The 16929-nt window shown below is 44.0% G+C and overlaps 1 protein-coding gene across 1 annotated transcript in view; it reads right to left on the minus strand.

The window, feature by feature from the left end:
• EPAS1 (endothelial PAS domain protein 1) overlaps nucleotides 1-16296 on the minus strand; it is a 208665-nt gene extending 192369 nt beyond the window's left edge. Inside the window, exon 1 of the mRNA XM_089653920.1 lies at nucleotides 15930-16296. Coding sequence (XP_089510046.1) covers nucleotides 15930-15955 — 26 coding nt within the window. The 5' untranslated portion in view covers nucleotides 15956-16296. The remainder of the gene's footprint in view (nucleotides 1-15929) is intronic.
• Between the last annotated feature and the right edge of the window lie 633 nt (nucleotides 16297-16929).

Consider the following 16929-nt stretch of genomic DNA (forward strand, 5'->3'; position numbering starts at 1 on the left):
AAAAATCCTTGCGGCCTTACAGTTTGCAATAAAAGAATGGCAGAATGCTAGGTCTCTGCTGCCAGAGGAAATAAAGACCACCATTGAAGCTCCATGCACACGTATGTTTATTACAAACTCAAAAACACTAGAAAAAAAGTGCTGACTGTTTTTGTGCTGGCTTGCATTAGCGGTTTAGGCGTGTTAGCATTTTTACTGTACATGATGCTAGAGCGAAACGCTAGAAAAAAAAAAGTTTCAACAGTGTTTAAAAGCATTTAGGAGGGTTTTTTTTCTCTACTGGTAAAAAACACTCCCAAAAACATTTTTTTCTGCTCCTAAATGCTGAAGCTTGAAAAACACTTCAAGCATAAAATAGTATGCATGGACACATAGGACAACACTATGAGCAGAAAAAAAAAATGTGCATAATAATAGTAGCTTAAAAAAAATGCTAATGGCCATGGAATCCGAAGCTTAATTTTTTCATAGTGCCTACAGCTACAGAGGTCAGTTATGAGCCTGTTTGCAAGCTGTTTTTCTATTTGCTAAAAATATGCAAATACTTTAATTTGGGAATCCTAATGTGCATCTGTACCCAGACTATGGATGTTAAAAAACATTTTATAGCTCCTTCTATGGCTGTAGGCCCACTCTGACATCTCCCTCTCTTTTCTATCAGAGCATTCCTAGGGGATAAAGCAATCAGTTAGGATGACTAATATCAGCAGGCTACAGTTTTTCCCCTGAAATAATCCAAGTCTCAAATATACCTCCCTCCTCTAAACATCTGCACAACCATTTTTTTTTGTATGTTCAGCAACTGGATCGTGCATGCGTGGCCATCTGCTAATTCTGAGATCTGCAGGTACCTTAATTCAATAACTGCTTTCCTAAATTTTCCCAACACTTTACCTACAAACCTTTTTCAGCCATGACTGGGGAGGGTGTCCTGAACACGTAGTTAACACAGGTTGAACTGGATGAATTGGTGTCTTTATTCAACCTTACAGACTATGAAACTACTTAAACTCCTCACCTAATCAGGGCCAGTGCGTCCAAGAGCAGCAGTGTTTGGGACTGTGGCTAATGCAAGTAGAAAATGCCTTGGTGTCAATGGGAGGAAACAATGCCCCATCATTGCTTTCAGTGCCCCATAGATCTGAACTTACACATGGTTAAAGCCACTTGCACACTTTTTTTCTGTCCTGAAATACAGCAGCCAAGAAACCTAACAAGGGACTATTTGAGTCCCCAATTAAGTTGGCAAAAAGGTAACCGGTATACACAGTGATGGTGTAGATGCCAACAGGTCGCATTTCCTGAGTTGGATCATCACCTAGATCTGGACAGCTTTATTTAATTTGCAAAAACGAACTAGCAATAAAAAAAAATAAAATAAAAAAATAAATATGTATTATATATATATATATATATATATATATATATATATATATATATATATATCACATACATATACACACACATATACATACATACCCACACAAACTGCAAAAAGCACTGCAGAAGCGGATCACAAACTGCATAGGTGCAAACCAGGCCTAAAAGGTTAATGATGTGTTTTCAAAGTTAGAATAAGGTAGACCAGTGTAAGAACATTGCAACACGCTAAAATGCATGTGTCCAACATAGTTATAGACAATCTTTGTTCTTTGTTTTCCCCATAGTTAAACACTTTTGCTCCCATCTCATAGCTGCAGTGCATTTTGAAAAATGCAAGTCGATTTTTTTTTTCTGTGTTTCTCTGTGTTTGTTGGGAGGCCTATAGATGTCAATGGTAGCGCATCAAAACATGTAGAACATGCAATTTGATGCACTGACATGTATCAAGTAGCCAAATTCTAGATTCAGAAATGCTCTGAAATGAGCACCAAATGCGTGTCAACACACAAAGGAAATTAAATGTTGACGCATGACATAGCACTCACCTAATGCCACAAAACCCCCCCCCCCCCCCCCAAAAAAAAAAAAAAAAAAAAATTTAGACACCCACATAGATGGAATTGGGCCCAAAATGTGATTAAGTAGCTGGGTCAGGGGATCATTCTGCTGTACCATGTACTTGTCAGAAAAAGTACCTTGTTCTTTGTATTGCTTCCTTTGTGTGAAATCCCTGGTGTTCCTGCTATTCCCTCTCGTTTCCAGTAAAAACTGACCACATTAAGTATGAGAGCACAGCATGGTCAGTTCTCTAACCATGCTGGGAACTCAGGCTGCTCTCCAATGTTCAGACTTGTCCTGACACCCCCCCCCCCCCCCAGCCTTTTACTGGGAAGTTCAGTGTCCTGCTGTGTCTCCTCCCCTAATTCTCTATGCAGCTGAGAATAGAGGGAATCTAGTCACTTAAAATAAATAAATAAATGGGGGGTACTTATAACTTTTTTTGCATGTTAACACAAAATTTTCACCTTTCATTTTTATTTCCAACTGAATGGGTTGTTGTACAAAGATGAGGGGTTACATATACTGTACTTTAAGATCTGGGGCTCTCTGGATGGATCTACTTAGGGGAATGCCGATCATCAGGGTTCCCACAGTGCTCCCTCCTTCATAGATACAAAGAAACAAGCCGACCCTGTGCAAACTTGCATGCTCATGCTAAAAGGATCGTTCAGTGGCCGGGTCCAATGACCTGCATGCAGCTTTAGAAACATAATGGTTCTTCAGCTCATTAGCCGGCCCAGAGTACCAACATGCCAGTCAATGGCTGACAGGTCATGCAGGGTCTTCAAGCACGTCCACACCTGTAGAACATACGGCTAAGCAGGGGCGGACTGACCAATTGGAAACTCGGGCACTGCCCGTGGGCCCGGGGTGAGTAGGGGGCCCCATGAGATGCCCCTGGTACATTTTTCATAGGCTTTTTTGAGTTTGGGCAAGGACACAGGGGCCCCATGATCCCCTATTGCCCGGGGGCCCCATGAGTTGTCAGTCTGCCCCTGCGGCTAAGCAATCTGAAGCATGCATCATGCACTCCCAATAAAGTCTATGGGGCCAAAAAAATTTCACTGACCTACAAAAAAAAACAAAAAAAAAAAAAAAACCCCTGTACTTTTGTTTTCCCCCAAGACACGCAAAAGAGAAGCACACAAATGTGAACAGAGCCCATAGCAGATAATGGTAAATCTCGTTGCTCATTGGTGAAAGATAAAATGTACAGTGTGAATTATATCATTTCAAATCACGATGTGTATTTATGGAAGCAGAACTTCACTCTCACAATCCACAAAAATTATGTTCAATCCTTATGCTGCTAGCATTAGTATACAGATAAAAAAAAAAAAAGTTTAAAATGCAAAAAATGTACGGTATATATTTTCCTATTTCTTCAGTTGCTTCCTTGTTCTTATACCTAGGCAAATGAGGTCATATATCCTAGGAGTCTTCAGAAGGGGTTTCTCAGCTAAGCGCACCCTCCTGCCTGCATGCCTGAGCTAAAGGCAGATGGATTCCAGGAAGTAAATGCAACATGACTCATCGATTATTAATCAAGATGGCCATGGCCAAAAATGCTAGGGGATGTTTTTCAAAGTGATTTCTCATCAAAAAGCATAGATGGATGGGCGAGTGTGCTTTGAATTCAAAATAAAAATTAGAATCGCATTTTTGGTTTGTGGTGCTCAGATGCAATGTATGGTAGTTCCACTTTAAAGTCCTATAAACGCATGTAGGGCATACACGCACAGGGCAGCACAGTGGCTTGGTGGTTAGCACTCCTGTCTTCCAGCATTCGGGTCAAATCCTAACCAGGACACTACCTGCATGGAGTCTGCATGTTCTGTGCTTGTGTGGGCTTCTCCCAGGTACTCTGGTTTCCTCCCACATGCCATGTATGCATGCGAGATAGGGACCTTAGATGGTAAGCTCTTGGGGGTAAGGACCGAATGTGCAATATATAATGTGCTATATAAAATTACCTGTAATAATAAATGTATGTTATTGCCAATGTAAAGCCCCATACACACAATGAGAATATCGGACGAATGATCTTTTTTTTGCTTGCTAGTTTCAGATCGATAGTGAAGAGGTTACTAATGTTATGAAAATTCTTGTACAACAGAATAAAAATTTGGAAGTGATGTAATGTATCTATTGTATTTTCGGATGAAAAAACTGTACTGATCAAACAAAAATTGTACAATCTGGTATAGTATGAGAAAATTTTCATGCATGCTCCTTCTAATCATTTCAGATGAAAGCTGTGTACCAACGATCAGATTGTCGTACGATCGCTTAGAAAGCGGTATTTTTTTGTACGATTTTCTGATCATTTGTACTAGGTTTAGGTTCTCATATGTGCCGGATGAGAACATATGCATAGTTGCCTGCATTCCCGACCTGCACAGAAATGAGATTTAACAGATGCGCATGGGTGCCCAATACTTCTTAATGGCACACTCACGTATCGGCATTGGCGTGTGTGTTTCTAATCAAAACAGCACGGTGCCGCAAATAAAAAAAAAAAAAGGAAAGGAAAAGGAGGAGATGAAAAGAATAGAAAGGAAAAAGGAGGAGATGAAAAGAAAAGAAAGGAAAAGGAAAAGGAGGAGATGAAAAGAATAGAAAGGAAAAAAGGAGCAGATGAAAAGAAAAGAAAGGGAAAGGAAAAGGAAAAGGAAAAGGAGATGAAAAGAATAGAAAGGAAAAAAGGAGCAGATGAAAAGAAAAGAAAGGGAAAGGAAAAGGAAAAGGAAAAGGAGGAGATGAAAAAGAAAAGAAAGGAAAGGAAAAGGAGGAGGAGATGAAAAAAAAAAAAAGAAAGGAAAGGAAAGGAAAAGGAGGAGGAGATGAAAAAAAAAAAAAAAAGGAAGGAAAGGAAAAGGAGGAGGAGATGAAAAAAAAAAAAAAGAAAGGAAAGGAAAAGGAGGAGGAGATGAAAAAAAAAAGAAAGGAAAAAGAAGGAGATGAAAAAAAAAAAGAAAGGAAAGGCGGAGATGAAAAAAAGAAAGGAAAAGGAGGAGATGAAAAAAAGAAAGGAAAAGGAGGAGATGAAAAAAAGAAAGGAAAAGGAGGAGATGAAAAAAAAGGAAAAGGAGGAGATGAAAAAAAAAAAGGAAAAGGAGGAGATGGGAAAAAAAAAAAAAGCAAAACGAAAAGGAGATTGGGGACTTTTTTCCCCGTGGATACAGCAGCCCAACCAAATGAATGGGCTGCTATACCCGCGATGAGCGCGTGCAAATGTGCATGCATATCTGGAGAACATTGGATTGTGCTTTGCTGGCAGGTTTTTTCTGCCTTCCTCTGGATCAAGCGTGGGTATAGGATGGTGTATATAGGATGATAGAACATTTTTTCTCCCCCCTTTTTCTTGGTTGAGTTTGATGGACTGTTTTTTTTCAACCAGACTATGTAATTAGATGTGGTCTCGGCTCTAGCATACATGAACAATCTCCTTTTTGTACCATTTTGGCTTCTACAAAACGACACAAAAATGTCTATTTTCTCGGATTGATTCCACAATTGCAGCCGTGAATGTGATGCTGGTCGCCATGCCTTAAAAACGGATCTGGCCGTCTCTGGACGCAGTCCTTGCCACTTTTACTACGCTTGGAATGTCTCAATAGAAGGAAATAAGCTATTGGACTATTTAGTAAAGTCTTCCTGCTACAGACTAAAGTCTCTGTGAAAGAAACTACCCCAAAGGAAAAACCTCCCAATGGCAGGCTTCCTTTATTATGACTACAGGGGCGGTGGGTGTGGGGTGAGTGGGTTTGCCCCACGCTTGTTTTTTAAGATATTTAATCACTAAATTCTTTCAGGACTACTTAGATGTAGATGAAAATGTCCCTGTTCTGCGGAGCTGCGGGTAACAGAATGCTTTTAATAGTTCAGCTCAGTGCAGCTCATTCACTGACACTTTTACCGCAGACCTGACATCAATCATGGGAGCCGTACTGGTGGATGAGGGCAAAAAAAAACGGAGAGCCTTCGCACTGTGCAAGAATGGGTGTAATGTCTTTGGAGTGAGAAAAAAAACAAAAAAAATTAAAAAAAAAAACAGTACCTGGAGGAAACACCACGCAGGCACAGGGAGAACATGTAAATTCTGGGCAGGTAGTGCCGTGGTTTGGATTCAAACCTACGACCCTAGTACTGCCAGGCAGAAGTGCTAACCACTGAATTCTATATAGTGTTTATTTTACTTTTTAATATTTTTTTATTATTTTTTGTCTTTTTAAACAAGATTTTTCAAATAACCTTTTTATGGTGTCAAGATAAAACTCTCAAAATTGGGGCAAGTCTAAAAAGAATTTATTGTAAAACCAGAAACTATTATTTTGGGTTTCCTTTACCAGGCAGTAGTGCCCCTAAACTTGATAGAAGTGGTCCCCTGGGGTACACCCCGTTCTTTAGTCTACAGACTGAAGTTAAGTGATTTCTAATACCGATACGGTCTCCTATGTGCCACAAAATAAAGCCATTAAGGTGCCCATAGACATTACAGACGTCTCCTGATCTGACCTTTTCTAAGCAGATTAGATGATCCAGCGTCAATGGGGCATCGCAGGACACATTGAAGCAAGTATTCTTGGAGAATCAAATGATTGGGCAAGATAGAAGACTTCTTGACCACAATTTGTTTTCCCCATACTGGCACTATGAGCCCGAAACAGAAACACTTGTGCAATCACGGATCTTCTGTATAGGGGAGATATCGGAAATTCATGCATATTTGACCATTTACGAATGCCTATGGCCAGTGTTAGGGCTCATTCTCATGTGCATCAGCCCTCGATCTGATTGCTGTTCAGAGAGTTAGGCAGTAACAGAATGCCTGCTCACTGACTGTCAGTGTTAACCCTAAAAATACTGACCCACAACCAGGGGCGGACTGACAACTCATGGGGCCCCCGGGCAATAGGGGATCATGGGTCCCGTGTGTCCTTGCCCACACTCAAACCACACCCAAAAAAAGACTATTATAAAAAGGTACCAAAGGCATCTCATGGGGCCCCCTAATGACCCCGGGCCCTTGGGCACTGCCCGAGTGGCCAGTCTGCCCCTGCCCACAACCATGTTGCGGTGTGGACTCATTCACCCACTTGGATCAGGTTTGGTGGTGGTACTTTAATTTTTTGCCACGGCACATGTACAGCCCTGAGGGTCGAAAAGTGGAAGAACTGCGACTCAGCTTCCTGCTCCTACCACCACCAGGTGGCACGTCTGAACAAGCCCTTGAAAACAGTAGTGGCCAATGTCATAGAATTCAGGAGCTAGTCAGTCCAATCCAGGAGTTGGCAGAATTTATTTCTAGGAACTCCATGGACAACCCCTCAAAAGGTTGGCACCAGTTGTCCTTTTGAGGGAACATTGGGTTCCTGGCTCCCGGGAATTGGCCATCCCTGGTCTAAGCAATGTTCAGAGATCCTATTCACAAAAACGCATAAACCAGCACACGTCATCCAACCCATAACCCGTGTTATTTTTTTTTTTTTACCCCTAAAGCTCTCATCTCGCCCTTATGACTCAAGTATCTCCCACATATCCAAGAGCCGCCGTCTTAAACAAGCTATTTAAAGCTTTTGTCATAAAAGGATTCAACCTCTTCAAGAAAGAACTCGTCCAAAGAGATAACAATCACATTTCTGACAGGAACAAATGGTCTGTGGTCCTAGCATCAACATGGAAGAGACAAAAAGAGCTCCATTTACAGACACCTATCCTTGCAGGAACAGCTCTGCTTAGAAAACATTGACGGGTTCCAAAAGGGTCTAGATATCGCGTCACCAGTAAATAACGCAAGCTAGCAGATTTGTCTCTGAATTCCTCATCTCTGGTTTAGTCCTCATGCACACGGGACGTTTTTACAGCGGCTGTTTTTGGCTTTTGATGTTTTTTTCTACAGCCAGTAAACCCCCCAGCATGTTATCCTATATGTCCATACACACAGACTGTAATCAACATTTTTTGGCTGGAAAAAAACCCAGAACTAGGAGTTTTTTAGCTGTAAAAGCACTAACGCTGAAAAAAAAATGTGGTAAAACGCAATAAATCGCTGCAAACCAACTTTTTTTGTCGTCCCCCTCCCAAAAAAAATAAAAAAAAATTTCTGGTAAAAAAAAAAAAAAAAAAAAAAAAAAAAAGCTAAAAAAATGAAAAGGTGAAAAAACGCAGCAAAGTGCAGCTACACGCTAATACACAAACTCACATTTTTAACGTGACTTTATACTGCTAACGTTACCAGCATTATTAAAACGCCGTGTGCATGGAGCCTGAGTCACCAGCAGCTAGAATCCAACTGCATTAAATCTAAGAACATCACAAAAACATGCAGATAATTCAAGACGTGCGCTTTGTATTATTTATTTATTTCAGGTACTTATATAGTGCTGTCAATTTACGCAGCACTTTACATATATATTGTACATTCACATCCGTCACTAACCCTCAAGGGGCCTACAATCTAAGGTCCCTAACTCACATTCATACATACACATACTAGGGCCAATTTAGACAGGAGCCAATGAATCTACCAGCATATATTTGGAGGGTGGGAGGAAACCGGAGTACCTGGAGGAAACCCGCGCAGGCACAGTGAGAACATGCAAACTCCAGGCAGGTGGTGCCGTGGTTGGGATTTGAACCAATAAACCTAGTACTGCCAGGTCATTTCTAGCTTGCATTATGCGTTTTTGATGTGCTTCTCTTGCATGTCAACGCACACTTTTAAAATGCATTTTTTACCAATAAGCAAGTTAGCTAAATAACGTACAAAACAAAGCGTTCTCATGGTGCAGGTAAGACCAAATAAACGAGAATATAACACATACTTAGTTGCCCTGATCAGCCTTTCCTGTGGGCAAGAGGAGTAGTTACGGCATCCAAAAAAAACTGCATGTGGCCATTTCCCAAACTGCACCGCATTAAATGCATGAGAAGATGATAGGAATATATTAATAGGAGGAGAGAGAGATGATCACCACACATTCTAACAAGAGTGACGGCCGGGGTGCAGTTACAGTTACCATCTCATTAAACCCGGACACATTAATTACACAGGTTCTGGGGCTCATGTAATGCAGATAAACCGAGTATAATTACCACCTCAACCAGCCACATAATCTGTGTCATTAATACATGTTCGGTTTTAAAGGGATTATTATTATTATTATACAGTATTTATAAAGCGCCAATAGTTCGCTCAGCGCTGTACATTACAAAGGGGGACAGAACATGTGACAGAACAATACCAATACAATGCAAAACATGAGAGGATTGAGGGTCCTGCTCTTTCCAGTTTACAATCTAGGACGGGTGTCGGCAACCTGCGGCTCCAGAGCCGCATGCGGCTCTTTTTCACCTTGGCTGCGGCTCCGGAGCACACTGCCCACCAGGTGACAGGCAATAGGGTCTTCTGTGTGCCGGGCGCCCGCTCCCCTCCCTCCTCTCGGGCGGCCGCCCCAAAAGTCAGGACTCTGCAGCTAGCCCAGCAATGGGCAAACTACGGCCCGGCGGACCTTTTAATCCGGCTCGCGGAGCGTGGCAAACATTGGCTGTCAGGATGTAGGCGGGGCAGAGTGACAAACTCCTCTCCTCTCACAGTCCGCCCTGAAGACCGGAACGGCGCGGGAACACGGCGAGAGGAACGCACGGAGCAAAGGTAAGTGAATTGACACAATATGGGGGATGAATTACAATATGGGGGATGAATTACTATATGGGGGATGAATTACTATATGGGGGATGAATTACTATATGGGGGATGAATTACTATATGGGGGATGAATTTTCAGTTTTAAAAATGTGGCTCTCAAAATAAATTTCAATCGTGATTTTGGCGAGATTTGGCTCAGTTGAAAAAAAAGGTTGCCCACCACTGATCTAGGAGGATATGAAGGACCTTCACCTTCTGCTATATCTACATTTATGACACCTTGTACTCTCCTCAACTGTTTGTGAAGATTTGATGGATGAGATGGAAACCCTAGGTCGGCCTGAACACACTACACTGTTGAATTTTACCTTGGTGGCCAAGTCTTCTGGAGTGCAGTTATTTATGGATGGATTTCTATACAATTTATAAATGATAGTGAATCTCTCTCTCATTCTTTACATTTTTTTCCCATGCCATACCTTTGGTCTACCTTAATCATTTATTATAGTTCCTCACGAGTAGTCTCCATCCCCTCTATCCCGTAGTCCGTGCCCCCTTCCATCCCGTAGTCCGTGCCCCCTTCCATCCCCTCCATCCCGTAGTCCGCGCGCCCTTCCAGCCCCTCCATCCCGTAGTCCGCGCGCCCTTCCAGCCCCTCCATCCCGTAGTCCGCGCGCCCCTCCATCCCGTAGTCCACGCGCCCCTCCATCCCCTCCATCCCGTAGTCCGCGCGCCCTTCCATCCCCTCCATCCCGTAGTCCGCGCGCCCTTCCATCCCGTAGTCCGCGCGCCCTTCCATCCCCTCCATCCTGTAGTCCGCGCGCCCCTCCATCCCGTAGTCCGCGCGCCCCTCCATCCCGTAGTCCGCGCGCCCCTCCATCCCGTAGTCCGCGCGCCCCTCCATCCCATAGTCCGCGCGCCCCTCCATCCCCTCCATCCCATAGTCCGCGCGCCCCTCCATCCCCTCCATCCCATAGTCCGCGCGCCCCTCCATCCCCTCCATCCCGTAGTCCGCGCGCCCCTCCATCCCGTAGTCCGAGCGCCCTTCCATCCCCTCCATCCCGTAGTCCGAGCGCCCTTCCATCCCCTCCATCCCGTAGTCCGAGCGCCCTTCCATCCCCTCCATCCCGTAGTCCGAGCGCCCTTCCATCCCCTCCATCCCGTAGTCCGAGCGCCCTTCCATCCCCTCCATCCCGTAGTCCGAGCGCCCTTCCATCCCCTCCATCCCGTAGTCCGAGCGCCCTTCCATCCCCTCCATCCCGTAGTCCGAGCGCCCTTCCATCCCCTCTATCCCGTAGTCCGAGCACCCTTCCATCCCCTCTATCCCGTAGTCCCTGCACCCTTCATCCAGTAGTTATGCACCCTTGAATTCCCTATAACTGGGGGTCTATGCACCCTTCATCCTCTCTCTCGAGGCAGATAACATTTACTCTTCATCCCCTCTGCCTGGGGGAAGGGGGTCTGTGAACCCCTCTACCCCGAGGGTCCATGCACCCCTCTACCCCTTCATCCCCTCTACCTCATGCAGTAATAGTCACTGATTACCCTGTGTACAATTATTTATTTCAGGTACTTCTATAGTGCTGTCAATTTACATATATATTGTACATTCACATCAGTCCCTAACCCTCAAGGGGCGTACAATCTAAGGTCCCTAACTTACATTCATACATACACATACTAGAGACAATTTAGACAGGAGCCAATTAACCTACCAGCATGTCTTTGGAGTGTGGGAGGAGGAAACTGGAGTACCTGGAGGAAACCCACGCAGGCACAGGGAGAACATGCAAACTCCAGGCAGATGGTGCCATGGTTGGGATTCTAACTAATGACCCTAGTACTGCCAGGTTGAAGTGCTAACCATTTAGCCACTGTGCTGCCCCCAATGTATAAAGCTGTAATATTGATGCACACCTCACACACACTGATCTTTCCTCCTGTCAACTTTATTGCCAAATCTTACCAGCAACACCCTGAACCAAGTGGGGGGGGGGGGGGGGTTGGCACAACACTACTTCAACATATTCCTCCTGAAATACGCCACCAAAACCAGCAATGCAGTAGAATTGGAATCAACTGCAAATATTAAACATGCAAATCTTGTTTTGTACCTTCCTAAAAACGTGTTTGATGGGGGAGGGAAGTCCAGGGAATATTTTGCAAAGCAAACCAACAAATGAGCGATCGATGCTAATCAGGAAAACAAGGCCGGTGTAAATCTAATGCTCTTCTGATGTCATAAATCTACAACGTGCTCATTTGTTTGTGATCATTAAAGACAAGATTCAGATACAAACACACACACAACCGGAAAACAAGGAATACGAGGAGAGAGAATGTGTTTCTGATTGGGACACAATATTAGAAAGGACCAGTTCACACTCCATGCCCTTCAGTGTACCTTTTTTTCTGCATCCAAAATGCACAGAAGTAGGTTATGTGGTTGTCAATGTCATTGTGCACATCAGTGCTTGCAGCTCCAGTGTGTTGCAGTAAAAAAAAAAAAAAAAGAAAAAGTAGAACATGCTGCATTTGTCCTGCACAGGACTTTACTGGAACGCAGTAAAACGCATCAAAATACGCACATGTCCCTATTTAAATCACAGAAAAAGAGGGGGAAAAAAAAATGAACTGGAACCAGGGGTGGACTGACCATTTGGAAACTCGGGCACTGCCCGAGGGCCCAGGGTCAGTAGGGGGCCCCCATGAGATGCCCCTGGTACCTTTTTCATAGGCTTTTTTGAGTTTGGGCAAGGACACAGGGGCCCCATGATCCCCTATTGCCCAGGGGGGCCCATGAGTTGTCAGTCCACCCCTGACTGGAACACATCAAAATCGCACATACAGAAACCCATCTGGACTGCATTTCTATAGTGTGAACTGGCCCTTAATATTCTCAAAGCAGAACAACAGAAAAGAAAAACAAACAAACAATGTAACAAGTGATGACACCAAATAACAGATATACACAGCACAGTCTGCTCTACACTGCAGCTTCAGTAGTATGATACAATTGCACAAAGCAAAATCTTAAACTGGCCATACACCATACAATCTGATTGTACAATCTCCTTTAGATCTAACAACCACTATGTAGTGCAAGGGCCTTCCTGAGTACACACAAATTGAGGCTCCATGCACACTAGCTTTTTTTTTTTTTTTTTTTTTTTTAAGAGCGTTTATCTGGCAGAAAAAAAAAAACCCACAAACAAACTGCAAACACTCCTAAATTCTTGTACAAGAAAATACTCAAAAGTAACGTTTTTTCCTGCCAAGAGCACGGACGTTTTTTTTTTTTTTTTTTAAGCTAGCGTGCATGGAGCCTTAATGGATGGTTTAGGTTTGTCCTCGTATTTTATGGTTTTGGTATCTCTAATTGTGGCCATAGAAGGGCTGATAAATGATCGATTTCTCTTCCAATAGGACTGATTGATCTATAGGCGACAACACATTTGATCAATTTGCCACACACAGGGAAGTGGCTCTCGATCAATACAACCCATAAATGACCAATCTCATCTCTGTTTCCACCATATAATTTGATCGATCGGCTCAGTTTGGCTGTATGTAAAAACCGATTGGAATGGAAGTTAAGGCTATGCAATTGTTTGCAGATTTGATTGATTTTAAATTGAACGGTGTATGGTCACCATCAGATTTGATTATCCAAGCATTTGATCAAATTGAACAGCCATAACTTCCCTCCCAATCCATGGAACTGAATCGATCAGCCAAGGCAGAAAACTGTTGATCGTTTTGATCGGTAGCACTTTGCTCATGAATACAATTGTAATCCATTTGATCAGATTATGAGATTACAGAGTGGAAACCGATCACAATCCAGTTTCCTATGAGTGGCATATTGATTGGTTGTGTTGTTGACTCTAGATCAATTATTCCTCAATTGGGTTATTGACTATAGATCCATTTTTTCAACTGGAAGAAAACTATCCGAAAAGAATAAAATGATTGTTTACCGAGGTGTGTATGGGCACCATAAAGAAGTCAGATTGTAAACATGTAACAATTGTCTGCAACAATAGCACACAAACAATCTGCACCCTCCATCAGGGGCGGACTGACAACTCGGGCAATAGGGGATCATGGGGCCCCTATGTCCTTGGCCAAACTCAAAAAAGCCTATGAAAAAGGTACCAGGAGCATCTCATGGGGCCCCCTACTGACCCCGGGCCCTCGGGCAGTGCCCGAGTTTCTAAATGGTCAGTCCGCCCCTGCCCTCCATACTTCGTAACACTTCCATCTATCATTGCCAACTTCTGATCCCATACAGATAAAGTCCAAGATTGTGCAGATCGATACAGTCTACAGACTTCCTTTAGCTCCATCGATCGATGGGTTGCCAACTATAGATCAATTATCCCAATTGGACGGGATTGATCAGAAAAGAATATTGAAGATTGTACAATCAGAATGCATAGTGTGTGGGCAGCTTTGTACTGCCACCTCAATAATATGCAACAATTGCACACCGCACAGTCTACAACCCGAGACTTTGTAACACTTGCACTGTCTATTGTTGCAAATTGCTGATCCAGATAAAGTCCGAGATTGTACAGATTTGCAGACTTCCTCTGGGTGACATATTGAACGATTCAGTTATAAAAACTGATTATTCTTATCAGAAAAGAAAAAAAATCGATCGTTTATTGAATCATGGAAGAGCAAACTGAGCCGCCATAACGTCCCTGCCCACTGATCAAACAGAGCTGGTGGGCCAGGGCAGAAAACTATTGATCGTTGTGCATTGATCGGCAGCCCAGAGGTACTTTGTTCATGAATATGATCGCGATCTGATTGATCAGATGAGATTACATGCTAGATACAGAGAGGTGACCATCAAAATCCACTTCCCTGCGAGTGGTGTATCAAATGATTGGGTTGTCAACTATAGATCGATTACGCCGCCAGAAGACAGCGATTGGAAAAAAATATTGATCCTTGATTGAAGCCTGTACAGCTACCATAACGAAGATTGCACAGCCAGATTGTATAGTGCATGGCTAGATGTATATTGCTCTATACAGCCTTATACTTCAGATTTATATTTACTTAGGCTGGCCATACACTATACAATTATCTTACAGTTCTCTGCCCAATTTCCTTTAGATTTACCTTCCACTATGCAGTACAAGGGCCGGCCTAATTAGATACAATTGAAAAGTGTTGTTTATATTTGATCTCGTATTATATGGTTTTTGGTAAATCTAAAGCAAAAATCTCTGGAATATTGTATAATGTATGGCCAGCCTTATACTTTAGCTTTACACTGCCTTACGCTAGGTTCACTCCTATGCAGCTTGGGTTTTAGCGGTTTCTGCACTGCGTTTTGCGTTGCGTTTTTGCACCTGTGTTTTTGATGCTTTTTTTGGTTTTTCTTGTTGCTAGGCAGATTCAAAAACACAGCAAAAATCTGCTACATGTTTTTCTGCAGCATTTCCATTGAAGTCTATAGAATCAAAAATGCAACTTTTTGCGTTGGGGGGGGGGGAAAACCAGGTCCGGACCCTAAAAAAGCGCAGATGTGAATGTGTCTCATAGTAAATCATGTTAAATGGACTGTACTGCGTTTATACAAAACGCTTAGGTGTGAACCTAGGGTGATACTCTAGCTTTATACTACCTCATACTCTAGCTTTATACTATAGCTTTTTACACTGCCTTATTCTCCTGCTTTATACTGCCTCGTGCTTTAGCTTTATGCTGCCCCATGCCCTACCTTTACACCACTTTGCACTTTAGCTTTATACTGCCTCATATTTCCCCGTGCCCTACCTCTGCGCTGCCCCGTGCCCTACCTTTATACCAGTTTGCACTTTAGCTTTATACTGCCTCATGCTCCCTTATGCTCTACCTTTACGCTGCCTCCCCGTTCTCTACCTTTACGCTGCCCTACCGTGCTCTACCTTTACGCTGCCCTACCGTGCTCTACCTTTACGCTGCCCTACCGTGCTCTACCTTTACGCTGCTTTGCACGTTTGCTTTATACTGCAGTTTTATACCACCATATACTCTAGCTTTTTACTGCCACCTCAATAATATGTAACAATTGCCCAAAATATCATTTCCCAACGTCAGATCCCACCCACACAGGCCGACCAAGCTTTGCATGGCATCGTTGCGATGTTTGTGTCTGCAGACTTCCTGGCCATAAAATAATAATCGCATGCAGATCATCATCTCCGTCCAATCCAGTGAGGATCTGGACTTGCAGTTACATTTCCAAGTACAAAACCATCACAATCAGATACATGTAGTGCGATCAGCCCGGACTCGGCAGTCCATGCACAGCCCGATGATCGGCCGATCTTACCTTTTCTTCTCCTTCTCTGCAGTCATGTCCCCGATCAGGTGGTCACACTGACAGCTCTCCGGGCGATCTTGCTCTCCTGCAGCAGGTTGCAGAGGGTGGGACAGTCAGATCCCCACAGACACAATAAAGTGTAACAAGAATAAAAATAGCAAACTAGCAAAAAACAAAAGTCCTGAAGACGTAGAAGTCCTTGAAGGGCGATCCCGAGACCGGCCGGCTATACAGTCTCAGGTCACTGCTGAGGATTGTACAGCCGCCCAGGGAGGGCACACGGGAGGGGGGAGCGGGGAGGCAGGGACTTGCGCTGGGACCGATGTGCGCCAGATCCTGAGCCGGCCCGGACACTCCGCTCTGCGCTGTGCAGCGCTCTGCGAGCTCCGGGGAGGGGCGGGGCATAGCCGGCCTCTCTGCTCATCGCCCTGTAGCTGCACGAGAGGAGTCCCAGCGCTGGACAACGATTGGCGCTGGGCGTACACGCCCCCGCCTGCAGTCACCGCCCTCCCGACACTCCCACGGGGTCAGGCAAGTTGACAGCGGACGCTGATGGACTGTAAGACTTCGAGATCGTCATAGTTGTGCTTACCTCCTGAGCTGTACTGTCATGTCTGTCCTCTCCTATGAGATGTCATGTCTGTCCTCGCCTCCTGTGAAATGTACCATCATGTTTGTCCTCACCTCCTGAGCTGTAGTCATGTCTGTCCTCACCTATGAAATGTACCATCATGTCTGTCCTCGCCTCCCGTGAGATGTACAGTCTTGTCTGTCCACACCTCTTGAGATGTACCGTCATGTGTGTCCACACCTCCTGTGAGATGTACCGTCATGTCTGTCTTTACCTCCTGTGAGATGTACCGTCATGTCTGTCCTTACCTCCTGTGAGATGTACCGTCATGTCTGTCCTTACCTCCTGTGAGATGTACCGTCATGTCGGTCCTTACCTCCTGTGAGATGTACCGTCATGTCGGTCCTTACCTCCTGTGAGATGTACCGTCATGTCTGT

Source organism: Staurois parvus, unplaced genomic scaffold (genome assembly GCF_062004578.1).
Source record: "Staurois parvus isolate SC_StPar_1 unplaced genomic scaffold, SC_StPar_1.0 ptg000727l, whole genome shotgun sequence".
NCBI lineage: Eukaryota > Metazoa > Chordata > Amphibia > Anura > Ranidae > Staurois > Staurois parvus.